At 41.2% G+C, this 20,674-nt stretch overlaps 1 protein-coding gene across 2 annotated transcripts in view; it reads left to right on the forward strand.

The window, feature by feature from the left end:
- The window catches only part of mamdc2a (MAM domain containing 2a), a 31,551-nt gene that overhangs the window by 7,864 nt on the left and 3,013 nt on the right, over positions 1-20,674 (forward strand). The window contains exons 3-13 of one of the 2 annotated variants that reach the window (XM_068311962.1): positions 4,255-4,505; positions 7,677-7,761; positions 7,841-7,978; positions 10,264-10,520; positions 13,243-13,336; positions 15,448-15,594; positions 15,683-15,948; positions 16,064-16,160; positions 19,491-19,637; positions 19,961-20,220; positions 20,477-20,561. In XM_068311962.1, the coding sequence (XP_068168063.1) occupies positions 4,255-4,505; positions 7,677-7,761; positions 7,841-7,978; positions 10,264-10,520; positions 13,243-13,336; positions 15,448-15,594; positions 15,683-15,948; positions 16,064-16,160; positions 19,491-19,637; positions 19,961-20,220; positions 20,477-20,561 (1,827 nt within the window). Of the gene's footprint in view, positions 1-4,254; positions 4,506-7,676; positions 7,762-7,840; positions 7,979-10,263; positions 10,521-13,242; positions 13,337-15,447; positions 15,595-15,682; positions 15,949-16,063; positions 16,161-19,490; positions 19,638-19,960; positions 20,221-20,476; positions 20,562-20,674 lie in introns of those variants that run through there. The other variant, XM_068311963.1, reaches the window with a different exon arrangement.

Here is a 20,674-nt window from a genome sequence, read left to right on the forward strand (position 1 = left end):
ACATGTTAAACACATGTGGCATGTGTGTGGAATTGTACAGCCTTGGCTTGGCTGTGGTCTACCATTATATCAAGTTGTAAAATGCGGGGAGCAGACAGCTTAAGTAGATCTGACTGAAACCTGAAGATATAACAGTATACTGTATTTAGAGGTATTACAGTGTGGGTGCTGGATTTGGGCCTCCATGCATTACAGAAGTGTGTGAACACATTCCACATGTCAAGTCAGATTTTTTGATTGACTACCCCTTTTGTGTTTTTTTTCCACCAGCTGCTCTGTGCATCAAGCCACAAGCGTCCCAAAGCAGCTACTTCTGTTTATAATAATCTGTCAGCTCAGTTTATGTTCCCGCTGTTCAGATAAGTGGCAGTAGTGTAAATTGTGTCTGCCATATCTTTTCCATCCAAGCCTTTAGATCAGTACGCAGCATCGAAAGCAGAGCTCTACCCCAAACTGACGCTTCAGCGGGGTAGTGGTGTGGTTTGCACTAAACCTCTAACCAGACGGACGGAACGGCCTCTGAAATGGGGATAGACAACGCCCACAGTGGCAATAAATAGGGCCCGTGAAAAGGAAGACAGGACCATGGTGGTGTTTGCTGTTTGGTTGCCATAGCAATGTGGGTTTGAGTTGAAGAAGCTGCACCAGAAGGAGAAACTGAGGTAGAGTTTGGGGTTAGGACCAGGATGGATGTCGTAGGTGGTTCTACTCGCTAAACAGAGACCTGAGAGACAACGTCTTCAGGCTGTCCTGGACCAGGATAAACACAAAGACGTGGATGGATGGAGTGAGGCGGAGGCTCTCAGGGCCTCAAAGACCACCAGGATGAATACTCCTTATCTGTATCTCTGGACTGGAAACTTGCTTCTTGCAGCCAGTTTCTGACTTCATGTATGATGACAACCTGAGATGAAAAGTTATGCTATTATTAGTGGCACTTAAGCCTGTATAATCCTCCACAAACAATCCTCTCCTCTCTTCTCACCCCCTTCCCTCTGTCACCAAGTAGACGTGGTGCTAAAGGATGTCATTCAGGGAGGAACTCTGGGGTTTCATTGATTTGTCAGTGAGGATCCATACATTCTTAGGAACAATAAGGTCTCATGAGTTGCATCACTACAATTACTGCTGTATAATAATTGGGCAATTGCAGTTGTGTCAGAATTAAGGGGCCATCATATACTTTGAAAGATCCTTTCTTTTGTTGACTGTGGTCGATCTAGTCTGCAAAGAATCTCACCATCTTCACCTGTTTTTGGCTTCACATCTTGTCGCTCGGTGCCTGTTGTCTAGATTAGTAGTTGTGGTAAAAGATGTGTCGTAGAAGCAGTGATAAAGCCAGATTATAGTGACGTTTGTATTTGGAGTTGGACAACCCAGGAATGCTCAGTTTGGATTCCAGTTGTCCAATGAATCTACAAAAGCAGCCTTTTAAATATGTGGCTCCTGCATTGGGACACAGCTTTTGTATGTCAGAGCGTTAATACTGAAAGAACAGCTCTAATGCTGAAAAGATGGACTTTTATTGGTCCACAACACATATTTGGAACCTCATAGCATAACAATGGCTTTTTCCTAAAAAGCACAAAATGAGATGTCTCACAATGTCTCACAATGAGACTGAGTTTAAAGACACAATAGTGACTCCATACTGTTTGTACAGTCCTGTAATAATATTTAGAAGCATTAAAATTCCAAACTGATGTTATTTAGAGGTACTTTGTGGCTGAAGCATTAGTTGGGTTGGGTTATCAACTGATCAACTGGAGGAAGGACCCAAAGCTTGGTACACAGTTAATCCACCAAACAGGATACAAAGGTTGTAAAGAATATTTTCTCAAATTATTTTGGGATCCGACAATTCCCAGTCTTGGACATGGCATTCACAAACAAACCCACCTTCTGTTCTTCAGAAGAATGCTGTAACATCGCTGAGCTGGGAAGCTCTAGAGATGTTTTTCTTGACTAAAAAGTCCCCTGAGGTGAGATGGGTTTGAGTGAGATCCTTTTTGTTTAACCAGGAACAGCCATGACATCATCTCTTCAAAGTCATCTGGCACCATCGACAATAAAAGCGTTTTAGGTTTTTTTTTGCGCTGCACACTTCATTCAATATCAACAGAATCAATGTGAAACTCAACAGAACCAATCTTTCCACTTGGATCTTTTCGTTGATCTGTCAAGAATTCCAACCTGTTAGGGCTAAAGAAACCTTCACACAGAGTCATCTATCAAAATAATCTACAGGACTATTTTGTATGGATTATATCAGAGTAGATTTTTTTTTAATTAAAAGCTTGTGATTGGCCAATCACGAAACATAAAGAATGGAACTCTTGAGTGGTAGGGGTACTGGACACATCTGCAAGAGCTAAAACACGTGTTTGAAGAATTATCTGATTACAAAAAGAGACTGGAATTTGATGCACCAGTTGTCAGTGTGGTCCTGACAGGGATGTTATTGATCTTATCGGTCGGCATAGATCAAAATCCTTTCCCTACCTGCACCTCCGTGGCTCAGTGTTGCAGCAAATAACTCCACAAAGACGTCTCCGGTTAGCAGGATTCTCCACGTTCTGCATTTGACCAAATAAGGGATCACAGATGCAACTGTAACCCCCTCTCCCCCGACTCCCCTCCCCAACCTGATTTTGGAACTGAGGGCATGTAAACCAGCTTTCCATAAACACGATTTATATCCACTTAATTGCTTTTCTACTCTCTCAGACCTGCATGAATGGATAAAACGTCTCTCAGCCGTGACAGGAGAGGAAGATGGAAACTGTAGCTCATTTACTTTAATACATACATGACCTCTCCCTAATTCTTATAATGATTGACATACAATACAAACCTCCTAAGTTGCATGTGGATTACCAGTGAACAGAACAGTGCTGCATCTTTCAATTTTTCATCTCAGTACATTTGTGTGCGTGTGTGTGTGTGTGTGTGTGTGTGTGTGTGTGTGTGTGTGTGTGTGTGTGTGTGTGTGTGTGTGTGTGTGTGTGTGTGTGTGTGTGCATTTTGTGTTGTTACACCCCGCGGAGTGGTGATGCATTGTAATTGTTTGTGTGTTTGTCTGTTCGTCCAGCAAATATCTTCACAACCGTTTTAGATAGAAATTAGAAATAAGGGGGAAAAAGCACATTACTCAAGCAGCAAAGGGGATGAAAATGAGATGATGAACATGACCTTGAGAAAACTAGGTCAAGGTCAAATTTCAACGTTTGTACTTTTTTTTTTTGCACATATCTCAGGAACCGGATAAGATAGAAAGACGAAACAAAAGGCGTTATATTCAGGGAGGCAAGGGGATGAAACATTGACCTTGAAAAACTAGGTCAAGGTCAAATTTTCACTTTTATACCTTTTCAGGTACACATCTCTGAAGCCTGATGAGATATTATCACAAAACAAAACGCGACATTTTCAGGAAGCCAGAGGCTAGGTTAATATCAACTTACCACTTTAATATTTTTTGTGGTGTAAAATTTTGGAAATTTTGAATTCAGGGGTGTCACTGGATGTTGCAGTCTCTGACTGCCTTGTTTCCCTCTGTGACCAACAGTATGATAATGATGTGGCTGTGATTCTCACCGGTGGAGCGGTAGTTACCTGTTCACCTGCAACCAGCTTTCTACTTTACCTTCAGCATTGCTGCCTCTACAATTAGCAACTACAAAATCTACAATATTGTGAAATGAGCACGTTTATCTTTTCAAAATTTCCCATAGTCATGCCTCTAAAGCAAACAACACGCTCCAGGTTCCCCCTTCCATTGTAGAGAATGTGATGCAGAACTACCAGAAGGAAAATGATTTTCATGTACTTACAAATGGTTCTATGTCTAATTGATGTGGGTGTTTATTAAAGAGATACATGAGTCACACAATAGAACTATTTAGTCCTAACTAGAGTTTATTACTGTTTTACAATGAGCACATCTGGACTTGATGCACCCTGATACCCCAGCGCCGTGCATCTGGTGCCCTTTCTCCTGACTCTTCCAGGGGATTTTTAAACTGGAAGCACAAGACTGTGTATCAGATTTGTTGTGGATCGCAAATGCACTTTTGTGTTGCAGTGAACAAACAATTTTACAGGTTTATGTTCAACAACATAGTGAAGTCCTGAACACTTAGAGAAGAACTAACTCCTAAAATTAGCGTTGTATATTAATCCTATTAAAAAGCAGAAGATGAGCTCTCAGCCTGCTCTACATGAATATAACATTTCTTCATTGTGTTCACCTAGGGCATTTGATAACAGTGGACTCAGGTGTCTTATATGAGCAAGAACAGGCCGTTCTAGTCAGCCCGGTTCTGGACCACCCGGACTGGAGCTGTGTGAGACTAGTCTACCAGATCACTGGACGGGGTTCCCTGCAGCTCTACCTCAGACCAGACGGCGATAACTTTGACTACCGGCTGTGGACTGCCAGAAAAGAATCTGACAGCTGGCTCATAGCCAGCGTGGACCTACCCAACACCACCATCTCCTACCAGGTAGCTATCTCTGGAAAGAAAACAATCACAATGAAGGAAGTCCCTTTAACTCTGACATGACTTACACGCTCCTCTGTGAGGTTGTTAATTATGGAGTGAGCCCCTCTACTGGATAAACAGTTTAGATCTGGGGTCTTTAATTAAAGTGAGCATGAAGTTCATTTTTAAACGCTCTCCTATGAAGAGAGCTGAAGAGTTTTCAACTCCATCTTCAAATGCAGTACGGGCTCATGTTTTTTTTTCACCCAGCCTTATACCTCATTTAGTAAATGGAAACAAATTATACAGAAGAACTCTAACACGATCTACATTAGCACAGTATGTTCATAAGGGTGATGTCGCTCATCTTAAATGTCCCTGGGGAAAAAAAAGTGTTAGCCTTTCTCACTAGCAGGTTAAACCTTTAGAGGAATATTGACCATTTAATTCAGTAACAGTCATGTTTATTCATTGTATATTCTTGAATAGCATTTAGATTTAATGAGAATGCTTAAGAATTGTGATTTACACATGCAGGTGGAACAAAACATGGTTGAGGGAATAGTAAATCCAGGGTTTCATCTTTAGAGATCCAGTATCAACCCACTTCTAAATCTGTTCAGCGTCTCGAGAAAATGCAGCAACATTTCTGACGAGAAAGTCTGATTGAAAAGACGGAGCAAAGATGAAGTCATCAAATCGATCAAAGACATTTCTGCTTAGTTTTAGCAGGAAATATCTCTCACCCAGTACTTCATTCATTGGCGCAGGTGTTTTTACCTGTGGGGTTCATGTAGGTGTGATGTCATGTCAACCAGGAAGGCTATAATATCCATTCCATTCCTCATGTGACAGCATTTCTTATGTGTCAAAGTCATTTTCACCGAGGGTCACATCAGCATAACGACTGTCCTCAAAGGGCCAGATGTAACTTATAAATGTAACTAAATGTAACTCAATGTAATGTAACATAAATGTAACTGTTATAATATAAATCCTTTTGATTTGTCGGGTTATGAAACCAACAGAACTCCATCAATCAAGGATCAAACTGTTATAGAGAATTACAAAAATAAAGATATTAACTTTGTTTTTTTGCCAAAGTTAAAAGAGGCTTAATTACTGCATTATGGGAAATGTGGTTTTTTGGTCAAAGCATGTTTTTGACCTATTTATTTTTGGACAGTCTGACCTTGTATGCTCTTGCGGGGGCCACATTTGGCCCCCGAGCTTTTGGTGTGTGTTGTCTGGCACATCAAGAACATTGGAGTCTTTTCTCTCAGTGTGGTCACTTTCAAGAAGAATAAATGTGTAGTCTACTGTCCAGTCATGTGGGGGAGTTTGGTTTTAAATGTTAGCTTTTCAAATTTTTTGTTGATGCCATCCTTCACACATGCTGAGGCCTACACCCTGAATGTACTGCAAGTAGTAGCGTATGATAGCAGCCAATCAGGATCAGGAGGACTGAGTTGGTCTGGCCTGTTCAGCATTATAGTAAACAGGTTATTGTTGTATTTTGTTATAATATGTTTATTTATTTTTATTTATTTTATTTTCATTAAAGAGGAATAAATTAAGAAAATTGTCGACCAGCCAGAATGAAATAGATGCACACTGGAATAAAGAGCAACACAAGTAATTGTGAACAAAATGCAAAGTCAATGAAACATATAATCCCGGCTAAGGACAGCTGGAAAACACAGTACAGTAAATGAAAAATTATAGAGGGTGCCAGTCTAAAATGAGATATGTGTAATTTACATGTTATTTAGATCGATTCTTTACCCTAAATCCTTCAGCTGTAGGTCAGGTGGCGTCAAACAGACTCTGGAGCAATTGAAAATAAATATAAAAATGTAATCCAATCCAGTGCTTTCTGTCTTGTATGTAAAAACAATTCAGGACTTTAAGTGCTTAATTTAGTTTCTGTTGCAGAATGTTATCATATACAAAAAGCCCAAAGAATGACTGTCGTGTTTCTTTCAGCCAAATGGAAAGACATAAAAAGAGTAAACCTCTGGTAGTCTGCACTGAGCTCTAACGACTGTCCTAAGAATGATTCTTTCCAAAGGACTGATTGGTCAGTGCGCTGTACTTTTACATATGTCGATATATTATTGCCAACCTACGCTGCCCTGGAACAGGTTAGATGTGCAGCTTAAATTACCATGACAACATAACCCTGCACAAAAAAACTCATGGTTACCCTCATTATCAATAAATCCAAATTCAATAATCATGAATTGTCTTTGGGGTTATTGTTTTTGTGTTTTTTGATGGCCATGGCCTCTCAACTCTTATCTAATAATCATTTTTTTAAGAAAAAAGGTGCAAAAACAAGCCTGTTTATCTAGAAAACATTTAAAATTACAGCAGAAAAGCAGACAGTAATAAACAAAGATCAAAATTCATTACAAAGGGGATTTGTAAATGTATGCTCTCTGAGTTTGCTGTCAGCAATACATCTCAAAAAAATTTATACAGCAGCCACATTGCGTGACACTCAAAAACACCGGAATAGAGGGGCGTCCTGGAAAAGAGCAGTCATTCAAGGATTGGGAAGTTTGTAAAAAACTAGAGTCCAAAAGAGTTCTTTACTCTAAGGCCAAACTTCTCATTATCAACCAGATGAAACTGTTTGGGTGACTTCTCTGAAGGAGACTGTGAGGCTGTGGTGTGTGCTACAGTGAGTTATGAGGGTAAAACAGACCTACATATGATATGTTGGTGCTTAAAGTAACAGCGTGACAAACATCTGAAGGCTGACCTCACAGTTGACATAAATACCCACTGGCGTTCAGAGCTCTAGAGTTTCATTGCATTTTGTGCTCCAGGGTTGAAAAGTCAATTTTGCAAATGAACACGTTCTCTGGATCTCCTGTAGAAGACTAGCCATAATGATTTTAATATTTTACTCAACTGATGGGGTCTGATGAGAAATTATATGTATTATGAGAACTGAACGCTTGTGTGTTTGAATGAAACGCATCAAACTAGTTCTATAGAATCTGAACCGTTGGAGAACTGAGCAGGAATGACTTCTATCTCTGCCGTGATTTGTCACTGTGAAACTTTAAGAACACTGCACTCCTCTGGTCAACAATATGCCTCATTACGAAGCTTTTACCATGATGTAATGTGTAAACATTTGATGTCATCAGTGGGATATGGTGTTTTTTTTTTATTCTGCAGATTTTGCTGGAAGGCCGACCCGAGCGTGGTTTTGGGAACAGTGTGGCCATCTTTGAAATTCACATTGTTCCTGGTTACTGCATAGGTCAGTGTTGATGCTTCTGGTTATAAAGTGAGCAAACTGGTGCCGAGCCTCATGGGTGTGGTTGGTGTCCTGTTACCAGAGTGTAATTTTGAGGAGCATCACCTGTGTGGCTACAGCAACAGCTGGAACCCAAATGTCAACTGGTACGTCGGGGGGAATGTGGCGACAGGATCGGGGTCGAACGCGCTTTCAAACCGCACCAGCAATCACCAGAGAGGTACACACACACACACACACACTCACACAAACACATACAGATGAACCTGTAATCCCGGTGGGAACAGCGACACCCAACATCAGAGTTCATTTTACCTCAATAAAGTAGCGCATCCCTGGGATGCGCTTCAAAAAGAATTTGTGCATCCCAACGTGACGTTTATGTATCCCAAAAATATACGTTAGAGGTTGTACGCAAGGATTGAGTTGTGCCAATAGTACAATATAAAAACTAAACAAACTGCTAATTTTAATGATTTTATTAATAGCCACATCACAACTGTTTAAGTAAAAACAGAGAATACAATTATATATTATTTTTATCAAAATTTAAACCTGGTAGTCGTTCTTAAAAAAGCAATAAAGGAAGATCTAATACCGTTTTTTTTTTTTCACTTTTGCTTTTCACTCAACAGTTTTCTTTGCATTAAATTCATGTATTCTCCTCTGGACACTGCACCAAGCTGACAGAGCCTTCTCCACACACATTTCAGTAATATCTGTAGTAAAATCTGTAGTAATATCTCTAGTAATATCTGTCTCTTTTTCTTCATTAACTTTTGATTGTTTTCTACTCAAGAAAGCACTTTTACATCTTTTTCGGAGGCATAGTGATCATCAATCAATCAACCTTTATTTGCATAGCGCTTAATCACATCAGCAGACATTTCAAAGTGCTCTAACAGACAGAAAATCCCCAACGGGACCCTCAGGGAGGGTCCAACTAACTCCTCTCTCACTGCAGCGTGTAAAACCAGCAGACATTGTGTTGCCGTTTGGTTGATTTTAATAAGACTGAATCCCGCAGGTGAGTCTCGTGACGAGAAACTCGAGCGAGATCAAAACATAATGACGATTTTTGCGAATATTTTTGTCCGTTTTTTCCCAAAATTACAATATTCTCCAGGTAGTATCGATTTTTTTTTATTGCAAGTATTTAAAAGCTTGTGTCCCATATCTGACAATCGAGCGTTCCTGTCACATTTTGTGTATGAAAGACGCAAGGATGCAGGCGAACAAGGAAACTGCAAACAAGCAGGGGAATTCTATGGGTTGAGAAGGAGATGCCTTGACCCTCTGTGGTGGTTTTTTATCCTGCAGACCTCGCTGAGCCGTCGAAAAGCGATTGTCTCAACGTCTGCTATGCTTAATTCAGTCCTTGTGCGTTCTTGTCCTACTTTGATGACTGTGTGTAAATTCTGACAGAGGAGACCTGTTTTGGTGACTAGACCTCCACTCGGGCGGTTCAGTTTCTCCATTATGTCATAGCACATAAAAGCAACAGTCCCACGAGACTCCTGGACCATGAAGCCTGTTTCCAGAGTTTCGAATCACGACGGTGTCTTTCTTTGACTGACCACCTCTTCATCTCGATCCACTCCAGAATTTGTGTGCTTCTTCCATGGCACATGTGGCAGCCTTCCACTCAGTTTCATGGTAAAACATTGAGTAATATTTGTAAAATGTGAAGGTAATAAAGGCTGAAAACGGAACAGAATGATGAGGGAACCTGTGTGCTCACGATCGCGTACTAACCTGGTGTTCTAGAAGTTAAACATATTTACATCAAACCTAGGATGTCGTTTACTGATCATTGATGAGTAAAATATTTTATATAAAAGAGGAACATACTGATTACTTCCTCAGAGTGTGACTGGAAAGAGGAACAAACCATGGAATGTAGTTATTCCTTATATAGGCAATTAAGGTCTAAGGATGCTAATCCAGTGGATCACACAATAAATATGCACACTTTGTAGGTTATAAATATTCTATAATATTTTGCCTCGACAAAAGGCTGAAAACTTCTCACAACGACGCGATCTACAGTCGGCGGCTCGAAATATTCCAATTTGTAAGAGTTCATTGGGGTTAAAACTATCCAGACAGCAGTTTATAAAGTTACAGAGGACATGGCTGGATTAAATCTGGATCACATAGCGGCGCTGGTTGGTGTATATGAGCTACAGTGTTGTTTGTCTATAAGGCAGAGCTGAGTGTTTAAACCTTTACGTCTCATGGTTATGTATTGCTATCCTATACTCTTCAAAGTAACAACATATTTTACTCGACTCGGAGAAGAGCGCATCTGTTTAATCTCCAAACACTCACAGACGTGTGTGATAATCACTATACATGAGTCATCTTAACAATTCATTAGTCAACGTCTTTTTTCATTCGTACTATCTTGGGGCAAGTTGGAGAGATTCACACATGCTCTTTGATGTGTAGCGCCCCATGTGCGAGGGTCCCATCATCACGTGTGTGTGTCTTCCACCGCTCCAGGCCACCACATGTATGTGGACTCTGTGTATGCCAAGCACTTCCAGGAAGTGGCCAAACTGGCATCGCCCATGACAACGGTGCCCATGTCCGGCTGCCTGTCCTTCTTCTACCACCGAGACCAGGAGAGGGGAAACATGTTCACCGTCTTCACCCGAGACCAGCTGGGCCACTATGAGGAGATCTGGAGGCCGGAGGTGTACGCTACCCCCGGCTGGACTCTGGTCAGCGTTGACGTCAAGGCGCCGCACCCCCTGGAGGTCAGTAACCTGAGCGATCCACGCTCAGTTGCAGTCATTTTTGGCTCTGCTGTTTTATAAAATCAACAATTTGAATCATAGTTATCAGTAAATATAAGAAAAAATAAACGTAATAATAATAATAATTATTATTATTATTATTATTATTATTAATAATAATAATAATAATAAATAAATAAATAAAAATAAATGAAAATAAAGACATTAACATGTCCGAAAAAAATAAACTCAATAATAAAATTCCTTTCTTGACTGCATACGAGGGAGACGACTTCAAATGATAGAAGCCGTCTTTTTGGAAAAGTCTGTTTCACGTGTACTTGATAGTTTTTGGGAGAACCGTCATGTCACCCATCTCTAAATGATCAAACCGAACCAACACTGAACTGTAGGCTGTGTTCTAGGGGAGGGGAAGTTTTAGGACAGCTGATAGCGTTGTGTCTCAGACATTATGCAGCCGTTTGTTTTTAAAAACCTCTGGTCTGGACTGGTTTTTCCATCCGTACATCCCTACATCCAGATCCAGAGATCCACATATCTCAAGAACATCTAGAAGAATGCACTGTGGTCATGGTGGCCTCACAAAAACCTCACTTTGAATAAAATCCAAGAGCTCAACTCACACAAATGTCCAGTAAGAGAACATGGTAACAGTACGAGGAAGGTCAAAGGTCAGCGTCGCTGTAACATCACAACGTTCTTCAGACACACTCTTTAGTGGGTGTGTTTAGGTCAGTTATTAAGTGGGTTTCCTCGTATGCTGAGGCTAGTTGCAGGTGTCAGCCCCCTGCTCTTTCTCCATTTCCTGTCTCTTTGCTGTTTCCTGTCTGTCCTAAATGTACACTTCTTAAATCACATGTAAAACATATATAGATCATCTGATTAAATTGCAAAAAAGGGCAATAAGACTAATTAATAAAGTAAGGGTTTCATGATCCTACTAATGAACTTTACATAAAATAAAATCTGTTGAAATTTGTTGATATTGTAAAGTTAAATATTGTATCTCAAATTGTAAATAAAGGACTTTCCTTTAACCATGCAATCCTTTTATAAACTAAGAAAACGCACATGTAACCTCCGAGGTCTATTACGATGTGAGTCTATTAACGTAAGAACAAATGTCAGGCAAAGATGTGTGTCTGTACCAGGAGGGGAACTCTGGAATGATCTGGAAGATGAACTTAAGTTGATAAAAATTCTGTCTAAATTCAAGAAAAAAATTAAATATGAGTTATAAATGTTTGGTCACACTTCCGTGTGACCGAGGACGATGCTGAACAAACATTTTTATTGAATTCCTTCAGACTCCTCACCGCATTATATGAGTCTGAACAGATGTGGGTGTAAACTGTAACTTCACAGGTGCTCAGATCCACTGAACCGAACGGCGGTAAATCAGGTTTTATGACGGTTTGAAGCTTCAGTTGGGAGTAAATTGGCAGCAGATGAAGGGATTCTCTTCCAGCGCCGCTGCCCAGTGGCCACAGGATCACGCTCCAGTTATACTGGGAAGCTCCCAGTCTTGATATGTGAGCAACGCTGCAGAAATCATCAGGGCATCCCTGCTAAAGAGGATATGGCTCTCAATAAAATTTCCCTGAAGGAATAAAAAGTTGTAGAAAAAGAATAAAAACAAAATTTCCCTGTGGGGATAAAAGTTGTAGGAAAAACTAAGAGAAATAAAACTGTTATAAAGTTTAATGGAACTTCTGATAAATCTAAAGTTAAGTTCCTTCAGGTTTAATGTTTTACAACAGTAATATTAAAGAGGTGATGGATTTTCAGCTTTTGCAAGTTGTCGGAAGAAAAAATTTGTCATGATTAAAATCATGATTTCTTTATTTTGTTAAGATAATCTAATATTGATGAAAAGGGGGGGAGGGGGGGAATCCCATAAACCACATTTTCCCAGAATCAGATCAAAAACATAATCAATTACATCCAACCCGCAGCTGACATCTTTTGGAGGTAGCATGCAGGTGTGTGTGTGTGTGTGTGTGTGTGTGTGTGTGTGTGTGTGTGTGTGTGTGTGTGTGTGTGTGTGTGTGTGTGTGTGTGTGTGTGTGTGTGTGTGTGTGTGTGTGTCACACATAGCCTCTCATTCCAGTGTTTTCACACTGCAGCTCTGTGACAGAGTCGTACAAATGCTGTGGATCTCAGTCTCCTTCTTCATTTTCATACCTGTCAGTAATACTGTTACCCATCATTTATTATGGTCCAGAGAAACATATGGCACTTCTCTTTCCAATTTAATTTTGGGCACACACACACACACACACACACACACACACACACACACACACACACGCCGATCACTCCTCTGGCTTTCCACTGTGTCTGTGACTCCACGCTTTCCTTTCCTTGTGCTTTGGGGCCAGAACGCCTCCCCCCCATCCCCCCCAGCCCCGCTGCTGTCTCTGGAAAAGAAGCTTGCGTAACATCTCTAAGTGGGTCGGCCCTGTGCAGCCCAGCCAGCGCTGGTACAGAGCTTTTCCATCAAGCTGCGCTCTGCTGACTAACCTGTATCCCTGAATTTAGCCCTCACTGATGTCACCGTCTGGCGTCCACGCCGGCCTCCTCCGTCTGCATCTGTCATCCTCTCACAACATGTTTTTAACAGCTCTCAGAACTGCCTTCCCAGAATTAATGGGTGTAAGTCAACATGCTGGTTACTACCCATCTGCTAATGCTTTCTCTTTATGTCTGTGTGTGTTGCCAGGTGGTTTTCGAGGTGGCTTTTAACAGTGCCAGAGGTGGATACGTGGCCATAGATGATATCTCCTTTTCCCCTGAGTTCTGTCACACTGACACGGGTGAGACGAGTCAGCGAGACCTTTGGGGAAGGCGAAGGTTCACCACAAGACACAAGATATTAAGTTTACGATCTCAGTCCTGGTTCGGTTTGACTCACTAGTGGCCACTAGAGGCTTTAAAGTTTATTACAACTCAGAAATCAGAAGCAGTAAAGTGTGTTCTATTTTATTTTAAGGAAGTAGCAGAGTTTTAACAAGTCATAAGAGTATTTGTCACTCAAATGTGAAACAAAGAACGAAAGGGAATTAATCAGAATGAGTTTAAATCAGTAGAGAGGAGGAGAAAAAGAGAAGGAAAGGAAAATATAAACGTGTGAATGAGCCATGTAGAACGGAAAAGAGGGATGACAGGTGACAACAGAACAGAAGGGAGGGGGAGGCAAGTAAAAGATAGGATAAGATAAAATGAGATTAGATGAGACGAGATTAGATGAGATGAGATAAAATAAGAAGATAAGAAGCTAAGCTAATCTTGGATAAGATAAGATAAGATGACATGAGATGAGATAAGATAACAAGATGAGAAGCTAAGCTTCGATAAGATGAGACGAGATAAATAAGATAAGATAAGATATAGTAAGATAAGATGAGACGAGATAAGATGAGTTATATTTTATTGATCCCGAACTGGGAAATTAAAAAGATTTTAAAATTTAAAAGAGAGGAAGAGTGGCATTTCAAATAAAATGTTGTCACACTGATGCAGAAAAAGGCAGAAAGAGATTCACAGTAACTTCTCTGGTCAGCTAAGAGAGATCAATCTCATGTTATAATCAGGAATAAGGAGCAATCCTGGAGGGAAACAGCACAAACAACAACAGGGTGGTTGGAACCAGAGGCTTGTACCATAAAGCTTGATGAACCTAGCCGGGCTTCCTCTTACTTATCTGACTTCACTTACCCAGACATCCACCCTCCGGATTTTCAGTACCATAAAGCCGGCTATCAACTCACTAATTCAATTCAGGCTTGTCCAGTCTAGATCTGTGCGCGCTTACATAAAAAGGGTGGAGGTTGCTGCATGCGACCAATCGCAAACATGCAACAAACCGGCCGGAGCCGCATATTTCACAAACAAGCAACAATAATAATTAATAAATACGAGCAGTACAAATCAATAATCCAGGCAAAAAGCAACACAGTTGCAGCTGTGTCAATGCGGAAGTTAGTGCCATTATAATATTACTTCCCGACTATGACTGCACTTGTGTATCTGACTACAGTAACATCTGTGTGTTCATAAATGTATGTGTGAACCACATTTTACGTTATGACATGTGATCGTAGCCCCCGTGACTTTATGAACAGCTCTACGTACTGTGTTCTCCCCGAGGTTTTCGGCATCGCCAACAGAATACATAAAAGTACGTATGAATGAATGAATCAGTCCATGATTTACTGAAACAAATAATTGATTAATGGCATTTTATCTGTGGATTGCTTGTAACCCATCCAACGAGGGATTTAAGGACATCATAATAATTACGAACATGACTTAGAAATATGTTAACTGTGGCCAAGACCCTCAGTGCAATGCACACAGGCTGTCAGCACCTGAGCAGGTTAGGTGTTCAGCATAGGTTACCGCGACAACGTAGCCCCATAGAAAGTCAGCCACCTCTATGGTACCGAAAAGCCAGGGTTAAGCCTGAAGTTATCTCGCTAAACCGTAATCCAGCTTTATGGTACAGGCGTCATGAGATCCAGAGGGATCAATGAAAAAAAAACAAAAAAACATTTGAATCCCACATCTGTGGGCGATCTTCTCCTCTGCTTGTAAAACGTGACTTTGGTTTTAATTGCGATGCACAACATTATAAAAATACAGAGAAAATAAAAAACATTGGTCTCGTAAATGTGCAGCTTTAATAAATCAGCAGGCTGACATTTATCACAATGGGAGAAGTGACTTTTATCCAGCAGATTGTAAGCTCCAGGGTCCACTGCTGGGTCTGATCAGTTATTTAATGGTGATCGATCATTGATCAAGTGCTGCATTCTGTCATCCATGCATGTCATTCTCTCTGAAGTGACAGATGTGATGTCACTTGCGTTGAGCGTGTGAAGACTGTGGGTGTTTATTCATGGAGATCCTGTGATCCTTGTTACAGAACCGACCGTTGACCCGTCTGTAGCCGACTGCGACTTTGACGACGGGTTGTGTCTGTACTACCAGGAGAGAGCAGAGAGCAAAGTGTGGAGCAGAGTGTCAGTGAAGCCTAACGCCTACAGCATTGGAGACCACACCAGCGGGACGGGTGGGTCACGCTTCACCTTCACCCTGGAGTCGTCACGCTGGAGCTTTTTGCTGTAAAACCTGTTTCTTTGTCTTGTCGTCCGTCTTAGGCTGGTTCCTCCTGGCGAACACTCGTTTTGCTTCCATGCCGGGTTACGTCAGTCGGCTCCACGGTCCGTTTTTGCCGGGAAACCACAAATACTGCCTCAGGTTCTACTACCTGCTTCACGGATTTAGGAAAGCGGACAATGCTCTGATCGTCTACATCTACGATGAGAACAACGTGGCTCAGGAGAAGGTCTGGAGTCTGGCTGACACGACCAGGTCCGTGTGGACCGAGGTGGAGATCACCTACGTGAAGCCCATGCTTACCAAGGTAGGAAGCGGTGGATTTGTCTGAATGACCTGATTGGTGGATGGATGGATGACAGATGAGGTTTGGAACATACAGTATTTATGTGGAGTCATTCAGTGTTTTTCTTGTTTCCCAGTTGGTGTTTGTCAGCATCTGTAGGAACTTCTGGGAATGCGGCCTGGTGGCCATCGATGACATCACCGTCAGCCTGGGCGACTGTCAGATAACAGCAGGTAAAAGACTCACAGAGACACTGACGGGTTTTTAATTCTACTGCCAGCCTGAAACGCATCATGAAGACCTGCTTTGAAAGTTTGTACAGCGGTACGTCTTCTTACGAATGTCTCTACGTACGAAATTTTCTACTTACAAAACGCCTCAACAGGAAAATATTGCCTCTAGTTACGAAAGAAATTTCGAGTTACGAAAGGTAAAAATACAGTATGGGCTGATACTCGCAGCTCCCACAGGTTCCTGAACGCAACATTCTTATAGCTGTTCTGCCATTGGCTATTACCTAGCATCCTGGCATCGACCCATGTTCTGATGGTTTTACGTAAATATATTAACTTTTAGAGTATTCACTATGGACCCCAAGAAAGTGACGGAGAAATGAGGAAAAGAAAAGACGAAGAAAAGAGTTTTTTTGTCCGTACAAACAAAGCAAGAGATCATAGAAAAGCCTGAAAAAGGGATGCGTTTGGTTGATCACACCAAAGAATATGGCCGTAATGCATCTACAATCACCACGTTATTTACTCTATTCTTTGTTTTTTACGTTATGCCCAACTCTCATTTATTGTGTAATAACCTAATCGTAACATGTATTTGTTACATGTTTTGAGGCATTTTTATTCTTTATAAGACATTTATGTCTGAATTTTTGGGGGCTTGGAACGGATTAGGGGATTTGCATGGGAAACGCGTCTCTATTTACAAAATTTCTTCCTGAACCAATTAATTTGGTAAGCAGAGGTACCGCTCTACTTAAAATAGTGGAACAGAGAAGCTCTTGGTGAAAAACGAACATGAACATCCTCCCCGTGTGAGGTCTTCACCGGTACACTTTGTACCATTAAATAATTGTTTTCCTCCTCATTTTTAGTTGGAAGAGATTTATTTTTCTCCTCTATTTGTTTGTGTGTGTGTTTGATGCTTGGATTGTCAACAGATTTTGAGGAGATCGTCTGCAGGGGTGGATCTTTTGTGAAGGAAAAGTTTGGTTTGGGTTTAAATGAGAATGATTCATTTCCTTCAGCAGAGGTCTTTTTTGGGGGGGTTTTTTAAATGTTTTGAATTTATAATTGTAAAGTAAGAACAGACCCATCGTAATAAAAATATCCGCTACCCCCTGATGTGAATATCCATCCGCTGGGACTATATTTCCAGAAGATCTCAGGAAGACAAAGGAGGCCTCAGACACCGAATGTGAAACAAAAAGGGACCGCATGTTTACACCATCCCGTATGCGTTCACAATAAAAGAGAAAGGCTGTTTTTTTTGGGGGGGGACTGCATGTCCTCATTCACGGCATTTGAATGTTTAACTTTGTGACCACAACAAAGACGTCACTCAGGTCCAAACACAACAGAGACCACGTCGGTGCATCGTTCCATCGTGTTCTCTCACCAGCGCCGCATCTCACTTTTCTGATAAACTCTCCAGCATCCTTTCACAAACATCTTCCAAGCCACATCCCATAATATCATTTGTTAATTCAAAGCATTTGGCGACATTCAAAACCACATCAGATGTTACGTTTGTGTTGAGATGACCTAAAAAATTCTCGGATCTGCCTCTTTATGGTTTGGTGTCTACATTCCTGACCCATGCCATGTTCTTCTAGGTTTCCATGGAGATTAAGCTTCTTTTTTTTTTTTTTTTTTAGATAAACCAACAAACAAAAAAACTAAAGAACATGTGAGAAAACAAAACAGTGGTGGAGTCTAAGCCAATTTTTATTGATAAACTCGAGAATGATGCTTCAGATCAGAGTTTCTGATCCCACTGAGTAAAGTAGAGTAGAGCATAACTTTATTTATCCCTTAAGGAGGTTCCATCAGGAAAATTAATTTCTCCGTTGCAAACAGCACAGTGAGTACACAAAACACAGAAAAAGCACCAGCACATAGAAAATAGTACAACACCAAACAGAAAGGTTAATAAATAACCCAACAAGAAAATACAAATAGAAAGTCATAAATAGGTATAGAAATAAAAAAATTTTTAAAAATTAAAAAATGAACAGGCCTAGCTAAGTATGGGTATGGTGAAATGTCTATAGTGAACAGTTTTTACAACTTTTTTTTTTTTTTTACAAAAAAAGTTTTTACAACTGTACAAACTGTAAAAACTAAAAAATATTGTAAAAACTGTCGAAACTGTAGAGTTGTTTTTACATCTTTAAAAACTAAAACCAACAAAAACAATTTTTACAACTGAACAGTTTTTACAACTTTCCTGCGAATATGAATGAATAATCTCGTACGATCATCTCGTACGATCAGTGTGACTCAGTTCAGAGGTCAGAGCTGCATGGTGATCTAACAGCTGATTGGTTTAGGTGTTGACTTGACGATATGACACTCTGTGGAAAAGTTCTACTTTTTTTGTTGAACTTGAGAAGTTTTGATGTTATTCGTCTTTATTTTGAACTTTTAGCGGAGCGCGTGATGCAGAATCAGATTCACGTCACGACCTGCACACATTGTGTGTTATCACATTGTCCAGTTAGAATACTGTAAGTTGTCAATGGAGTATCTTGGTTTGTTTGTCTCCTTTTAGCGGAATTAAACAAAAGCTTTTTCATCAAACTTGGTTTGTGGGAGAGAAAAACACATGAAAGTTTGACGAATATCTGGACAAAGCCGTGGATCCAAAAAGATGTTTCTGTTTGGCAGAGATCCACTCTCTGTGTGTCGCTCTGGACTGTTCTGATTATTGAAGAATTTAGTAACAAAAAAAAATTGTGGGATGTGAAATTCTTAGCTTCAACAGATGTGATGCGTCTATCTTAATTTATAAATGTTCTTGTCTTGTTTTATTAGAGGAACATTTCTGCTCAGCCGGATTGTAAAACAGCGAATGAGGATTTAATGTGAATTTGTGTAAAAAAGGAGATCGTGAACAGAAGCAACAGGTTTGGAGTCGACGTCCCGATTAAAACGATCAGAAACGACATCTCTGATGTTTGAATGAATCACATTAAAGATCTTATAAGACTTGACTTCCTGCTGCTGGAAATGACCCCGACTTCCTGTCAGCAGCCCCACCCCACCCCCCACCCCCCAGCTGCTGCAGCCGGCTCCCGTCCACTCGTGATATTCTCACCGCTGCTTTCACAAGGATGCGTCTCACTAATGATGATGATGAAGTCTCACTAATGATGATGATGAAGTCATATAAAGGCTGCAGCTGCATTTTCCTGTCTGTTCTTAAGGCCTTTGACTCACTGAGTCCTTTCCATATAAACCAACCATGTGTGTGTGTGTGTGTGTGTGTGTGTGTGTGTGTGTGTGTGTGTGTGTGTGTGTGTGTGTGTGTGTGTGTGTGTGTGTGTCCAGGCTCCCTCCCAGGACAGTGCAACTTTGAAAGTGGAGTTTGTGGCTACTTCCAGGAGAAGAAAGCAGACAAAGCCGATTGGCTGCGAGTCCGAGGACACACCCCCACCTCCTATACCGGACCCAGAGGAGACCACACCACTGGGGTGGGTGAGTCATTTCCTCATTCACTGCTTCAATCATTAATGGTTCCACATTCCCCCCCCACACACACACACACACACTCACTTACGTCCACATATGATGGATGCATTAATGTTAAATTCCGTTTTCCTTTTAATCTCAGCCCTTCTTTCAATCCGGATGAAGGTCGTGAGCCGTTGGTGTTCTTTGTTCTCGCTCACAGAACTCTGTTCTTTGTGTTTTCACAGCTGCAGTAACTGTTCTCCACTGGGATCCATCCGGTTCCACACTGCTCACTGTTTTATTCATGGTTCTGTCCACTGTGTGTGTGTGTGTGTGTTTTCCTCCAGGTTACTTCATGTACATCGAGGCGTCACTCATGCGTCCGGGTCACAAAGCCCGGCTGCTGACCTCTGACCTGAGGGGCTCCTCGTCCCCTCAGTGCTTGATCTTCTATTACCACATGCACGGATCTGGCACCGGGATGCTGAGCGTCGTTTTGCGTCACGGAAGCAGAGGACAGGATGTAACGCTGTGGAGACGGCGCGGCGAGCAGAGCATCAGCTGGATGAGGGCGATGGTGGACTACCACTGCGATGTCAGACACCAGGTATGGAGAACGACCCGCAGTCCGCGCTTCTAACCTGGACAAGTTGCGAGGCCACAAAGTAGTACAGCGGCACCACTATTTACGAAATTAATTGGTTCTGGAAGAAATTTCGTAAGTAGAGGTACCAGTGAACAAACAACCTGATGTTCACAGAGACAGTCCCTCATTATTTACATGTATGTTTAAACGTGTCGTACTTTCAGATATTTCCACACGTGATTTCATTCTCACACATGACGCTCTACGTTTCCTGTAGATTATATTCGAAGCCGTCCGAGGCCCCTCACTACGAAGCGACATCGCCATCGATGACATCAGTTTCAAACGGGGGCCGTGTGAAGGTTAGTATGACCTTCACTTTACTGGCTGGTGTGTCTCTACGCTGATGATGCGGTTTTGTGAGTCCCATCGTGTCGAATCTAAACTATGGAGACGTTTTTTAACGACGCTCTTG

This window comes from Antennarius striatus, chromosome 3 (assembly GCF_040054535.1).
Source record: "Antennarius striatus isolate MH-2024 chromosome 3, ASM4005453v1, whole genome shotgun sequence".
Lineage (NCBI taxonomy): Eukaryota > Metazoa > Chordata > Actinopteri > Lophiiformes > Antennariidae > Antennarius > Antennarius striatus.